Source organism: Cheilinus undulatus, linkage group 14, assembly GCF_018320785.1.
Source record: "Cheilinus undulatus linkage group 14, ASM1832078v1, whole genome shotgun sequence".
Classification (NCBI taxonomy): domain Eukaryota; kingdom Metazoa; phylum Chordata; class Actinopteri; order Labriformes; family Labridae; genus Cheilinus; species Cheilinus undulatus.
This window is the reverse complement of record NC_054878.1, coordinates 11666148-11680989: the sequence shown is the minus strand read 5'-3', so window position 1 is coordinate 11680989 and position 14842 is coordinate 11666148. Positions and strand designations below refer to the sequence as shown.

The following is a 14842-nucleotide window of genomic DNA, read 5'->3' as shown; positions in this document are numbered from 1 at the left end:
TGGATATGTGAAACAGTCTATCTTGTATGTCAGGTTAGTGACATGCTTGGATTTTTTTTTTTTTTTTTTTGCCCAAGTTTAAGGACATGCATACATCTCACATTACTCAATTTTCCCCTTGACTAAGAATAAACGTACATTTTCCCAGAGTTTAGCTTATTATCTTAGGGGAACTATCTTTGATTTCTGAGAAAAGGAGACAGTTAAGTTAAAATTTCTAGAAAACAACTGAAATGTTGCTTTTATCACAGGAAATTTGAGTAAAGTATGTTTATCTGGGGATATGTCCAATAAGGGCTTCTGTAAACCATTGACTTTTTGCTGCAAGTTTGATCAAAACACCAATGCCTGTTGTCAACAAATGCACGTGCCCATAGGCAGCAGGGCTGTCATCAATCGATTTCTCTCGATCTGCTCGTCTTGTTTTTACTACAGCAGTTTAAAACGGCAATCTCAAGGACATCTGAAGTGACACTTCCACTGTTAATGTGGCTACAGTATGAGCTTCGCAGCCAGCCCCTGTCCGGTTTGATGTTAAGGTTATGCAACTCTGTTTAAAGCTAGAATGAGATAAATAAAAGGCAGCGAGAGGCGGGACATGAGCAGTCGAACCGACCAATCAGCTTTCACCTCAGTAGATTAGCTCCCTCCCATGCTAATCCCGGTTAGCGGTGGCTAGCTAACGCAACCAACATTAACGATCTGTCAGACCACTCCCAAAGTGACTCATGTCCGTACATTTGTCTCGAAAAGTAAAATTACTCCTTGAAAATGTTGCGAAAGTGACGTTTGCCACCCTACAACGCCTGTATCTCTAGTAGGTTTGTTTCCGTTTAATACTTTGAATTGGTTTTCTTTGTGGCTAACAGCTAACGGTAAATCCAGAGGTTAGCTCTGTTGAAGCTACTGAGGTCGATGTTTTCTCATGGGGGATTTGTACAGTTATTTGTCAAGCGGATATACGAGTGGGCAAGGACAGGTAGGGGTTTTTCTGTCACTGACAGCGTAAATACATTGATTTTTATACTAGTATGGAGTTAGTTAACGTAAGTTAAACGTTAATGGTTACGTAGAGTTTTAATGTCAAAGGTGAGCTCGGAACAAACTTTATTTTAGCTGAGAGAATTGGTGACTTACTGAATTAATGAGCTGAGGTATAATGGGGTTTATTTTGTCTTACGGTACAGAAAACTCAACTAGATTTTAGTTGTTTTTGCTGACACGGACAGGGCAAACAACAAGGAGTAATAGCTCAAACAGCGGGTGAAAATAAAAGGAAAACATAACTGAGCAAGCTTTTATAAAGTAAAATTAAGAAATAAAATATGAGTAATATTGGTTGGGAAACTGTTTTTTTTTTTTGCATGCTTAAGTTGGTCTGGCTTATACAAAGAGAGCTAGTAATGAGGATTAAAAGTTGTAAAAGTGGTCAAAGTACAGCATACAAAAGCCATTTATACATTTAAAAAAAAAGCATATCAAAGTATAGTAAAGTATACTTTAAGAATAAAAAAATAATTGGATAAATGCTGATAATACACTACCAGAAAAATTTACCTATTTGAAATATGCTGAAAGTGTATTTATGATTTCATAACATACACTGCTTAATATTTATATTACAGTGAAATATACTTGTATACATTATGTATAATCATGCTGAGTACACTTTTTAGAGTTGTTTTCAAACAGATGTATTTTATATTTCAAAAGCTTATTAAAAAAGTAAAAGCCATATGATATATTAAAGCATACTTTTACAAAATGCATTTTTTTTCAATATGCTCCAAAAAGAAAAGCTAAAATGTGCCCTGGTTAAAAAAAAAAATAGAGCATTGAGGTATGCTAATGTGTACTGAAACTAGGGCTGGACAATTTAGGATATAATCTAAATCTAATAACCAACATAATATTTAGATGGATAAAACTAGTGCTGAATGATTCTGAAAAATATCAAATTTGGATTATTTTGACTCTTGGCAAATTTGTTATAAACTGTTGTGTTGAAGGGAATGATAACATCTATGTCATTTAGGATCTTTTGCTAACAATTCTTAAAATACACTTCCTTTTTTGCATAATGCGCAAAGCAGGGGTGTCCAAACTTTTTCCACTGGGGGCCGCATGCAAAAATATATAAAGATGGTGGGGCCACTTTCATATACCTCATCCTGAGGATTGTAAAGTTAGTAAAACCTATCTTATGATGGTTAGTTATTAAGGAAGCTTAAATGGCTACTTAATGGCTGACAAGGCAAATAGTTATCATCTTAAGAATTTTTGGGAGGCCAGTCAGATTTCAGGGGGCCCTGGCCAGCCCTGGCTACTACTGATTCAGCCCCTAAAACACCACAGGTACTGCCATAAGCCTTCATAATCCATCAGGGCATTATAAATCAAAATGTTGTTATTATGTTGGTTGGCAATATGTTTTCCATTTACAGTGTTGTCATCATTTAGTCACAAAAACTCAAATCAATTAAGTCTTTTTGTCAAAATGTTTGTTTACAGAAATAACATGGTGGCACTGTCTTGTGCTGAAACAAAGAAGTTCGATACAGTCAAGCTTCATGTTCAAATGCAGGCCATGTTTCATTTAATGTTTAGGATTTGCTGAGAGCCAATCAAAAATGGACCGCAGGCCGCATTTGGCCCCTGGGCCATAGTTTGGACACCCCTGGCTTAAAGCATAAAATCTTTGCTGCAAAGAAATCATATTACATGTTTCAAGTTGAAGAATTATTGCACCTTTGGCAATTTGAAAACTGCAGTAGGATAGTAGGACAATTTAATCTACATTTTGATTAACTGTTCAGCCATAATTGAGACAAAACAAAACACTTTTAAAAATGTACTTTTCATGTTAAAGGTACAATATGTAAAACTGGAAATATTAGCAGTATCTAGCTGTCAGATTCTGGATTGCAACCTCATTTGCGGGGGTAACTGTGGCAACTAGAGGATTTTAAAAAGTGCATAACTTTTAAATGGTCCCTTCTACAATACTGTAGAAACATGGCAGTGCTTGATCACACAGTTCAATCGGTTTTCATCTCATGAACTGTCAATAATCAATAACCCTGAAAATCCAATATCAGTCAAACCCTTCTAAAGTTTACTCAAAGTATGTTTGAAGATTTGCTTGTAAGGTCAAATGCAATGAAAATGTGAAATATAAGAAATATTGTCAAGGATAGTGGTGTTTTTGTGCATTGTCATGCTGAGTAATAAAAGTAAAGGTCAAAATCTGCTGACATAGTTCCAGCATAAAGTCAGCATCAGCAGACTGGATGACTACATGTCTTGTCCTTTTTGTCTGGAAAAACTGCCTTGTGTCTTATCCTAGTTGATGCTTTCTGTAAAGTTAACATTGAATTTTAACAAGTCTTGATTTTTAACAGACCAAAGGAGTTACAAGCTCAGCTTCTTCACCATGGGGAATGCCTGTAGTAATCATCTTGGGATCCCTCCAGCCAAGGGGCCCAATGCTGTGGGATGCACGGATTTCATGATGGACCATACTGAAAAGGTAAAAGCACAGTCACATAACTAACCAGCATATGTGTTATTGCAAATTAATAATCCTTTTATATCTGTAAAGAAGGCTCTGACAAATGTCTTAGATGGGACATATAGGCCATCAGTGAGTACAGTGTTGATTGAATTGGTTAGAGAAAAAATTGATGCCAGGACTAATGCAAACTAACAAGATTTACATTTCACTAACCAATCATTTTAATGTGCTTACTGACTACAGGATAATCTATTTGTACTGTTGGCCAAATGGAAAATGATCACCTTTATCTTATTTCATTCAAGCAGCATTTTATATATTTTTTTCATAAATGGGTAGTTTGCTTTTATGCAATTTTTCCTGTACTTTTTAGCATTGTGTGGCTGATGTAAAGCTGCTTATTGTGTAATAACTCGTGATCAATTTCACTTCCATCTATCAGTCATTCGTGCTGCAGTTCAACAAGGACATAAGTGTCAAAGTTCAAAAAAGACAAACAGTATCTTCAGATGTTAATCACACAGATATTTGGGCCATGCAGGTTATTTCATAAAAATATACTGTGTGTTTGATAAGCTTGTAAAGTTCTTACTCTCTCATTTTTACAGGGCACTTTCTTCCGGCTCTACTATCCTTGTCAAGAAACCGATAAAGCAGAAAAACCAGACTGGGTGCCATGTAATGAATATTTTAATGGTCTGGCAGACTTCATGAAAATCAACAGGTCTATCAGTGAACGGATTTTCAACTACCTCTTTGGTAAAATAACTCTTGGCGATGAACGTGTATTCTCTCGCAAGGCTGTCTTTACTATTCACATTTTTTAACTTTTTTGTTGACTTTTACATATTGAATACATGTATTCATTGATTTGTGAATGCTTTCCCTAGAGCCCTTTGTGATTAGTCCAGAGGCTTGCTTGTGTAGAAAAATAGGTTTTACAGTAATAGGTTGACAGAGTAGACCATAGTTATCAATTTGTGCTTTAAATTGCATTACCAAGTAAGAACAAATTACATTAATGCAGGCACATATATGTTTATTATGTTAAAAAATCATTAAAATGTATGAAAAAGAGTCAAAGTGCTCTGAAAAATGGCCATTTGTCAAAAAGGTCCCTTAATATAAAGTTTAGCATCTGAAATGTTAAAAAAATGATTTTGAGCTGTTAAAAGATTGTGTTTCTGTCATTTGTGTGTTTTAGGGTCTTATAAGATCCCAGCCTACTTGGATGCTCCATTTAAATCGAGTGGGAAATGTCCAGTTATTGTCTTCTCTCATGGCCTCGGTGCATTCAGGTACACATAAAAATCCCTCTTTATAAAAGACCTTTTCTGTCTAACCTTTTCTTGATATAGAAGTGCAACTTTTACATTTTTATCTTATTTATTTTTCTATTGTATAGTGTATATTCGTATTACTATATAGCTCAAGTAAGTGTATCGATGCTGTTTATTTTAATAGGCACCTCAAAAATTTGCCCCATCAGCATTTAATTGTATGTAGTGTCAATAAAGATGCTTTATTACATCTTATCTGTAACACTGTGATGATATCTGTTACTCATGAACTGTAGGGTTTAATCTCTGTCTTCATCTCTGTTTTTTCCAGGACTTTGTATTCAGCTATATGTGCAGAATTGGCCTCTCAGGGCTTCGTAGTGGCATCTGTGGAACACAGGTATGAGTCTTTTCTTTCCTCTCTATTTTCTACAAACAAAGGAAGACTCTTAACCCATGTAGACCAGATGTAAAGTGCTTAACAAATTTATTATTTAAATTTTTATTAAATATTTGTCTCAAAGACCATCCAGCATCATGAAGTGCTTTAATGCGGACTCTTTCATTTTCACTGAGCTCTCCACGTTTTACCATTTTGAACAGGAATGAGGGATTTCAAACTGATTCACCTTTTTATACCCAAATTTGAGCTGGCTCACTGGGCTTCTCTGAGAAGTCAGAAATGAATCAAGCATAACATTCAACCACTAAAACTAATTTTTCTGTTCAGGAATGCAAGTAAATAACTTTATTAATCAAGAAATATTAATGTGCTTTACTATTTTTTCAGTTTTTTTGTAAATCAGTAATCTAGTCCAGATTTCTTTGCCTCCCTCCCGTAAAGCTTTGAGTGGGGAAGAACCCAGGCAACAGCTGTTGTATGCAGTCTCTCCCATCTCAGATGCTGAAGTTTGAAGCTCCTTCAGAGTAGTCATAGGTGTCTTGGTGTTCTCTCTCACCAGTCTCCTTCTTGCACGCTCACTCAGTTTGTGAGGACGGCCTGATCTTGGCAGATTTACACATGTGCCATATTCTTTCCATTTCTTGATGGTGGATTCCCTCTGGGGGGGAGTTCAGTGACTTAGAATTTTTTTGTATCCATCTCCTGACATACTTTTCAATAACCTTTTCACTGAGTTGCTCTGAGTGTTCTTTTGTCTTCGTAGTGTAATGGTAGCCAGGAATACTGATTAACCAGTGATTGGACCTTCCAGACACATGTATTTACAATCACTTGATACACATTCACTGCATTCAGGTGATCATCAATTGACTTATTGTGAGACTTCAAGCACCGATAGGCTGGACTTAATTAAATTAGTTCAGTCTCTTTAAAGGGGGTGAATATTTACATGACATATTTTCATTTGATTTACACTACTTTGTAGAAATTTGTTTTCACTTTGACATTGAATAGGGTTTTTTTGTATATTTTTTGGGTGGAAAAAAACATTTTATTTAGGATTTTTTATGAATAAAATCAATAAAAGGGTAAAACATCCAAGGGGTGGATACTTTTTATAGGCACTGTAGATGGAAATATGCTGTATGGATGTGATTATTAAAAACAATGAATGAACTTTTTATAAAAATCCTAAACATTGACAGTAAAAGCAAAAGGTTTAAGCTTTCAGGTATTTTTATTTAACATCTTTAATTGAGGCTTAGAAAAAAAGATTTTAGTAAATGTTGAACTATTGTACAGCTTTCCAGAAAACCCTCTGGTCTTTTGAGGTTGTTTTCAAACTGGGGATGTTTTTTAAGTGGCTTTAGGTTTGAATGGGTAAAAGTTAAGAACCAGGATCAGGTGTATGGTAGTTATTCTTATAGAACTGATGTGAGTGATCATGTATTGAATCTTGATGAATGAGTACACTAAGATTAGAAGCCAACACTATACGTTGGGTATAGGATTTCTGGTTGAACATTAGCCAAACAAACAACAACAGAGGTCAGTCCCTCCTGCAAGCGGCTGTCTGTTTATCTGTGGAGTAGAGATGGAAAGGGTGTTTAGACAATAGTACAAACCAGGTCATCACATTTCTTTTCAGTATAGAGACAAGGGGAACGTATGGAGATGAACATAATGGCTGCAGTTGGTCTGTCGCTCGTGGACTGAAGTGGTATTCCACTGATTTTTAACAGCCAGTTGAAGCCTAAACACGGTGTTTTTGTGTTGTGACGTGTTGCAAAGCCATGACACGGAACAGACTTTATCAAACAGGCTGGTCAGAGGTCATGCCAGCCGCTCAGGCGGTCAGGATTTCAATATCACCTTCAAATAAGTAAGCTAAGTTCTTAACCAAAAGTAAAGTTATGATGATAAATGTTTAGCAAATATTCCCATATAACAAAAAAGTTCATTTTTAATCTTTAATTTTTCTATATATGGGTAAATGACCAAACACGTTCAGTCACTCTAACAATAATTTGAAATATTGTTTTTGCCTTTCTTTCACTTTAAACTCATTTAAGTTGTTCTTATTGTGCCTTCCTGTGTTTCTTTGGCATTCAGAGACCAGTCAGCATCTGCTACGTTTTATTATCTTGAGAAAACAGAGTCTGAAAAGGAGAGTGAGAGCGTGCCTAAAACATCTGCCTCAGTTGCAGACAACTTGGTGAAAGTGTGGATGTACTACCGAACTCTGAGGCACGGAGAGAGCGAATTCCCTCTCCGAAATAAACAGGTGAGAAGCATTCAGCCGTGAATGAAAGATCTGAATCCAGCCATGTAGAAAAGGTGCAGGTGGAGACACCCCTCTTCCACACAATGCGGGTGTTGACTGACAGCAGCAGCATTGCAACACATCTGAACTTAGACTCACTAACCAACAGGCTGCATGACGTTTATGTTGTTGAAACCAAATCCAACCACATCCTTGTTTCTTTTGTCTGCCATGTGATCTTTTTGTCCCACATACAAGTCAGTTTCTAATCTCTAACACTGGCATATGATGCTGTTGTGTTGAAACACTACACTTTATTGTGTGGAGGCAGTTTTCAGAGTTTTAGATTTATGTAAAAACATGTTTTCTTCAAGTATAATGCTGTTTCTTTGCTGTAAAGTTTCATAAAACTTTGTTGTGTTTTTCAGGTGAAGCAAAGAGCAAATGAATGCATTCTGGCTCTGGACAAACTCATCGAAATCAACTCAGGAATACCAGTACAAAATGTTTTGCCAACACAGTTTGACTGGACAACAATGCAGGTAATCTTTCTAAATAACAGCAAGATTTTGGACTGTCATAGCAGTAGACTTTTTTTAATGAAAAATAGCCAACCTTCAAAAAAAAAAGTTATCAATATAGATTAACAACAAAACAGGAAATATATCGGAGATATAGTAAACATTTCGTTGTGCAAGCTGTTGCATGTCACCAGTCTACACAGTAGATAAGATGCTGAAGTTTTTTTGTAAGTAAAAAGTGGCTCTTTAAAGTCACACAGAGACAAAGTAGGGATGTACTTTTGCTGATATTCAGTTAGCTGATTTTTCCAAACTCATTTTAGCTGATATGGATATTTCCATACATTGCAAAAAATTTTAACTCATAAACCCAGGGATGAAAATGAAAAGTATCACAATTAAGTACCTTTGTAATGAGTAACTGATCTGACATCCATACAAGTCTATTACAAAGCTGAAGCAAATCACATTTGTGTCCAGTGTTGGTGTCTTTAAGGTGAAATATTAGGTATAACATCCGCAGACACCAAGTATAAACATTTGTAGGCTAATTTCTTCTAATATTGCTGTTATACCAATAACACATGGCATTCCTTGTATCATTTCATTGATTATCTCGTGGTTTTGCACCTTCAAATATAAAACAATAAACTATTAAATAAATCTTGATCCCTTTTAGAACAACATAGGTTGATGTAGCAGGTATGCTTTAGTGCAGGGTTGTTAACTGTGGCAAGGGGGCCAAATGTGGCCTTTGGCCCATTTTATATTGGCCCACATCAAATTCTATATCATAAGTGAAAATATCCCACATTAAAACATGAAGCTCATGCTTGACTGTACTGTACATTTGATCTGTTTTCTTATTGAATGACAAGTATAGTTTTGTGTTACCTTGGGGGCCTGTCTGGGACAAAACCATACTCATCTGTCAATGAGAAAACACAGAAAATATATATCCTCTACTATGAAGATGGCGTGAATTTATTTGAATTAATGTTCAGCACTAGACAGTGCTACTCTGCTAATTCTGTAAACAACCATTTTGACAGGACAGTTTATTAATGTACTTTTTTGGGACTTAAACTGAGAAACACTTTTAATTCTCTGATACATGGAGCACCATTTTCACTGTGGCTGGGGCAGATCCAGTGATAGCCAGGGCCAACTGGGGCTCAAATGAAATCTGATAGGCCTGCTTAAAATCCTTGAAATGACTGGTTTAGTCATTAATTAGCCATTTAAGCATATCCAATCACTAACCACATCTCTATCTAAATTAGACTGGATTTTCTGATTGCAATAGCATAAAGGTGAGGTATATGAAAGTGGCCCCACCATCCTTGTAACTTTCAGTTTGTGGCCCTCAGTGGAAAGAGTTTGGTCACCTCTGTTTTAGTGTTTAACGGTGAACAATGTAGGATAATCTTAAGAAGGTAGACTATTAAACATCTCTTAACTGAACCTTTCACTGGCTAGGAAGTTGACTGTAGTTTCTGTAACGTTGTGGTTCCTAACCATCTGTTTTCTTTTTCCCCTGTCTGACAGAACACCATGGACTTGTGTAGGATAGCTGTGATGGGGCATTCGTTTGGTGGAGCAACAGTGATTGAAGCTCTGTGCAAAGAGGTTAAATTCAAGTACGTGAATTTACTGTTTTCATCTTTGTTGTTTGGAAAAGCAGGAATAAGAAACAACATAGTTTGTTTTTACCGTTTACTTGGTACATATAATAACAGATTCATGATCATTTTTATAGTGAATTGATTTGTATCAAAGACTATGTACAAAATCACAAAGCATCTTTCTTTATACTGAGTGTTAAAGTCTTCGCTTACTAGTTAATTTCCATCCCTTCAGTGTCTTTTGTTTAAATTATAAGATTATCTAAGATTTCCAGTGCCTGTCTTTTCCATATGGAAGCTTCTGAAAAAGCATGTTTGCATGGGTACAAAATATCAAATGACAACAGTCAGTACACTTTAATGAATTACTAGGGATGCACTAATTCCATTTTCTTTAGATCAAGTACAAGTACTTCGATTTTGGTAGTCAAGGATACAGAGCATAAACATGACTACTTGATCCATTGAAGTTCTTGAAATTGCTTTCAAAGTTTAATTTTTATCAGATGTTCCTCATCTGTCTCTGCAGTTCAGCAGGACAGTTTGCTTTCTGCTTTTCTTTTGTCATCCTCATTTATGTTAAAATATCACTGAACTGAACACAAGGGTCCAACTTTGTGTACCTATAGGTGCATCTCAAAAATATTGTGAACCGTGTCATTTTTGTCTTTGATTCCATTCAAAAAGTTAAACTTCCATATTTTCTAGATTTATCTCATACAAAGAAAACATTTCAACACTTTTTTGTTTTAATTTTGATGATTATTCACAAAAATAAAAAATCCACTGTCTCAAAATATTGGAACATTGTGAAAAATTCCAATTTGCAAAGGCGTCCTGTGCCTTCATTTCCTCACTTTGGTTAAGTACACATGACTGCAATCATGGGGAAGACTGCTGACTGGACAAATGTCCAGAAGACAAACATTGGCACTCTCCACAAGGAGGGTAAGCCACAGGTCACTGTTGAAAGGGCAGGCGTTTCTCAGAGGCTGTATCAAAGCATATTCAAAGAAAGTTAACTGGAAGAGAAAAGTCTGGTAAGAAAAGGAGCACAAGCAACAGGGATGAGCTCAAAGACTGTCAAGATTGGTTTTCAGTTTCCACAGTCAGTGATTGTTTGAGGTACCATGTCATCTGCTGTTGGTCCACTGTGCTTTATCAAGTCCAGAGTCAACACTGTCAGACATCTACCAGGAGATTTTCAGAGACCTTCATGCCTCCATCTCCATTTTTGGAGATACCGATTTCCTTTTCCAGCAGGACTTGGCACCTGCCCACAGTGAAGCCAAAACTACCAGAAACAGGTTTGCTGACCATGGTATTACTGTGTTAGATTGGCCAGCCAACTGGTCTGACCTGAACCCCATGGAGGGTCTCTGGAGTACCATCAAGAGGAAGATGAGACATCAGACTCAACAATACAGAGAAGCTGAAGGCTGCTATCAGAGCAACCTGGGCTTCATAACACCCCAGCAGTGCCACAGACTGACCGCCTCCATTGCCACATAGCACCGATGCAGTATTTTGTGTAAAAGGAGCTCCAACCAATTATTGAGTTTATAAAAAGTTCACCTTGCATGTAATGAATCTAGAATATATGTAAGCTTCACCTTTTCAGATAAATCACAGGAAAAAAAATGATTTTTTTTTTTTTTTTTGAGATGCACCTGTTGTGGATCTGTAACCAGTACTAGAGATGCACACTCTCTTCAGATCAAGTACAAGTACTTACATTTGGTCACTCATGGATACAGAGTATAAGTCTAAATACTTGATAGTAACATTAAAGTTCTTTATATTAAATCAAAGTGTAATGTTGATCAATAGCTGATATCAGCCTTGGGGTATCGCTAATCATACCACACCTATTTTTTGTCAGTGTCACGGTTAGTCTTCGTATTTTGTAACACCCTTGACTTACAGCTCTGAACTTCCTTTTTCTCAGGTGTGGCATCGCTCTGGACGCCTGGATGTTCCCTCTAGACGATGAAATCTTTGCTCGGGTAAAGCAGCCCATCTTCTTCATCAACTCAGAGAAGTTCCAGTGGGCGGGGAATATCAGCCGTATGAAGAAGCTGGACTCAGCTGTCATCCAGAGGAAAATGATCACTATCAGGTAAAAGCTGAGTATGTCTTGTCAATGGTGTAAAAATCTGCCCCTTATTTCCTCCTGTTATGTCACCTTTCAGAGGAACAGTCCATCAGAGTTTCCCAGACTTCACGTTCCTGACGGGTAACTGGATCGGGAAGCTGATGAAACTAAAGGGAGAGATTGACCCAGAGCTCGCCATTGACCTCAGCAACAAAGCAACCCTTGCCTTTCTGCAGCGCCATCTTGGTAAGCTCTGACACCCTACAGTGCAAAAAAGTCTTTCATTTATAGCAGAAATGCTCAATTACAATCTGATTTTTACTGCAGTTCTGAATTGAGGTTTTGGATTTCACAGGCCTTGACAAAAACTTCAACCAGTGGGATCCTCTGATTGATGGCCAAGATGAAAACCTCATCCAAGGAACTAACGTTACTGTGCTTCACTCTGCCATGTGAGCTGCAGAAGATACTAGGGGACTCTTTGACCATCAGCTGAACACTTTCACCTCCTACATGGGACTCAGAGGAACAGTCCAAAAATGTCAGGCCAGGCTCAGCACTGGAAAAGGACTGAGTAATGGAAAGGAAAGATAATCTCTACCTCACCATTCAGTAAGATGTTTTTTTCTGGGCAGATGAACAATCAGTGAATCAGTGTTTGTTTCATGAGGCCTGAATGTTGCGTACAAGCAGCTGAACACTTCTTCTTCTCCTCAGTTAGTGAAAATCTAACCATAACCTTGATGAAATTCTTTTAATCTTCTCATTTTGGGTGCACATGAGCCGAGCTGAGATCATAATCATGTTATTTCACACATTTGTTTCTTTGTCTTTTTGGGTAGGACTTACCAGTAAAGACAAATTAGACTATGATTGCTGTGTGATTATGTAATGAGGCTTTTAATGAGAATCATATCTGACCAATGGGCTAGAAAAAAAGGAATGTTCAAATAATCAAAGCTAGCAGTGATAGCAAAACAAATGCATCCTTACTGATTCATGAAGATTTCTTAACAAATTATGTAACACTAAATGAAAACAGTACACCATAACTCACAGTACTGTTCATCCTGAGTCACTGTGACTGCCTTCTACTTTTATATACTTACCGTTGTAAATATGTGCCATTTATACACAACATAAATCCAATAAACCTGGTTTGTATACAAACACAACTTTGCCTTTTTTCAGGCAGCTTATTTTCCAGTTGTCTAGTTTAACTTCTCCCCGACCACTTTATTAGGTACACCTGATTAGCTGCTCGTAGATGCAAATATCTGATCAGCCAATCACACAGAAGGAACCCATGCATTTAACCATGAAGACATTCAAAACAGTCTGTTTGAAATTAAAATAGAGCACCAGAATGGGGGAGAAAGATGAGTGGTCCCCAACCATTTTTCCTTATTTGTAACTAAGAAAAGCTAAGTCCCCCCAGGACCCATCTGGAAAAGTAAACATCAGTTTTGTTTTTATTGACAAAATCCCAACATATTAGGCCTACATGCACTTGTTCTTGACAAACGATTTATGTATAAACTATCCATTATTACAGCAGTGTATTTGGGCCACTCTTGAAAAAATAAGAGGATTTGCTAATTTTAATGAAAAATCTCTAAATGATCAATTATAAAAAGTCAGAATTAAAGGAAAAAAGTAGAATTTTTGTTTGCATTAAAAGTTGTAAATGTAAGTGAGCCAGAACTTAGCATTTTGAGGTTAAAAAGTCGAAAACCCACTTTAATCAAACTGATTTCTTGTAAATTTTTGGATTAACACGGTTGAAAATGTAGGATTTCTAAAATTTGAAATTTTTGAGTTTCTGTTGTCAGAATTTAAGACTATAGTCCTTCATCCTTGTGGAAAACACAAGGATGCAAGGTGTCTGAACAAACTGGTGAAAAAAGCTGGCTCTGTGGTCGGAATCAAGTTGAACTCTTTGGAGGATGAGGTGGAGAGATGCACACTGAAGAAGGTGGAGGCCATTCTGGGGAACATGGATCATCCACTTCATATCTCCCTAAATGACCAAAGAAACAACGGTGGTGGACGGCTCCTCTCTCTTCGTTGCAGGACAGAAAGATATAGAAGATCTTTCATACCATCAGCAATAAGACTATATAATTCTACCATAAACAGATGAGACTCCAGACAAATGAATTTCCCTTTGGGGATAAATAAAGTTGTTGTATTGTATTATTGTACAAACTTGGAAATATGGAAGCTTTCTTGTAAATTTCTATTAAACTCTGAATTCTGAGTTTGTTTTCTAGTACTTAAACAACTTTATAATCTAAAAGAAATGGATTTTTTTCCCCTCTAAAAATTTTAACATTTTTGCTTAAAATTTGACAGATTCTCTTATTTTTCAAATCTTTTAGGTTGGCCCTAATACATTGTTTTTAATCATGAGTTTCTGTAAAATACACCACATTCCAAATTATTATGCAAATGTTTTTCTCTGATATTCCTCAATAGTCAATGCAAATGACAATAAAATTTTTGAAGTAATCAACTTTCAGAGCATAATTCAAATTTTGTCAAACAAACCTCCCAATGATAATTTTTTTTTTTTTTTCAAAAATAAAAAACTCAAAATGCACTGTTCCAAATTATTATGCACAACAGAGTTTCTTAATATTTTAAAGGTCGTGAAAAACTGAAAATGCTCATTTGTTGAATTTGCAGCATTAGGAGGTCATATTTACTGAAATCAAAAGCTATTTCAATCAAAAACGTCTTAACAGGCAAAGTTACAAAGTAACATAGGAGCCCTTCTTTGATATCATCTTCACAATTCTTGCACCCATTGAACTTGTGAGTTTTTGGAGAGTTTCTGCTGGAATTTCTTAGCAAGATGTCAGAATATCCTCCCAGAGCTGCTGTTTTGATGTGAACTGCCTCCCACCCTCATAGATCTTTAGCTTGAGGATGCTCCAAAGGTTCTCAAAAGGGTTGAGGTCAGGGGAGGATGGGGGCCACACCATGAGTTTCTCTCCTTTTAAGCCCATAGCAGCCAATGACACAGAGGTATTCTTTGCAGACTTAGATGGTGCATTGTCATGCATGAAGATTATTTTGCTATGAAAGGCATGGTTCTCCTTTTTGTAAGGGACCCTGAAGGAGCCTACCAGCTCTCTC

At 36.6% G+C, this 14842-nt stretch overlaps 1 protein-coding gene across 3 annotated transcripts; it reads left to right on the top strand.

Annotated features, from left to right (window-relative positions):
- The first annotated feature begins 677 nt into the window (after window positions 1–677).
- On the top strand, window positions 678–12871 carry pla2g7 (phospholipase A2, group VII (platelet-activating factor acetylhydrolase, plasma)). Of its 3 annotated transcripts, none has more exons than XM_041806077.1 (11): window positions 678–817; window positions 3402–3529; window positions 4123–4273; window positions 4719–4812; window positions 5126–5194; window positions 7310–7481; window positions 7889–8002; window positions 9530–9621; window positions 11555–11725; window positions 11799–11947; window positions 12057–12871. In XM_041806077.1, the coding sequence occupies exons 2-11, from the start codon at window positions 3434–3436 to the stop codon at window positions 12155–12157; spliced, it is 1209 nt and encodes a 402-aa protein (XP_041662011.1). In that variant the 5' UTR covers window positions 678–817; window positions 3402–3433; the 3' UTR covers window positions 12158–12871. The 3 variants fall into 3 exon arrangements, with proteins under 3 accessions (XP_041662011.1, XP_041662012.1, XP_041662010.1); XM_041806078.1 differs by having other exon boundaries at window positions 678–821; XM_041806076.1 differs by lacking the exon at window positions 678–817 and adding an exon at window positions 829–979.
- Window positions 12872–14842: the final 1971 nt, after the last annotated feature.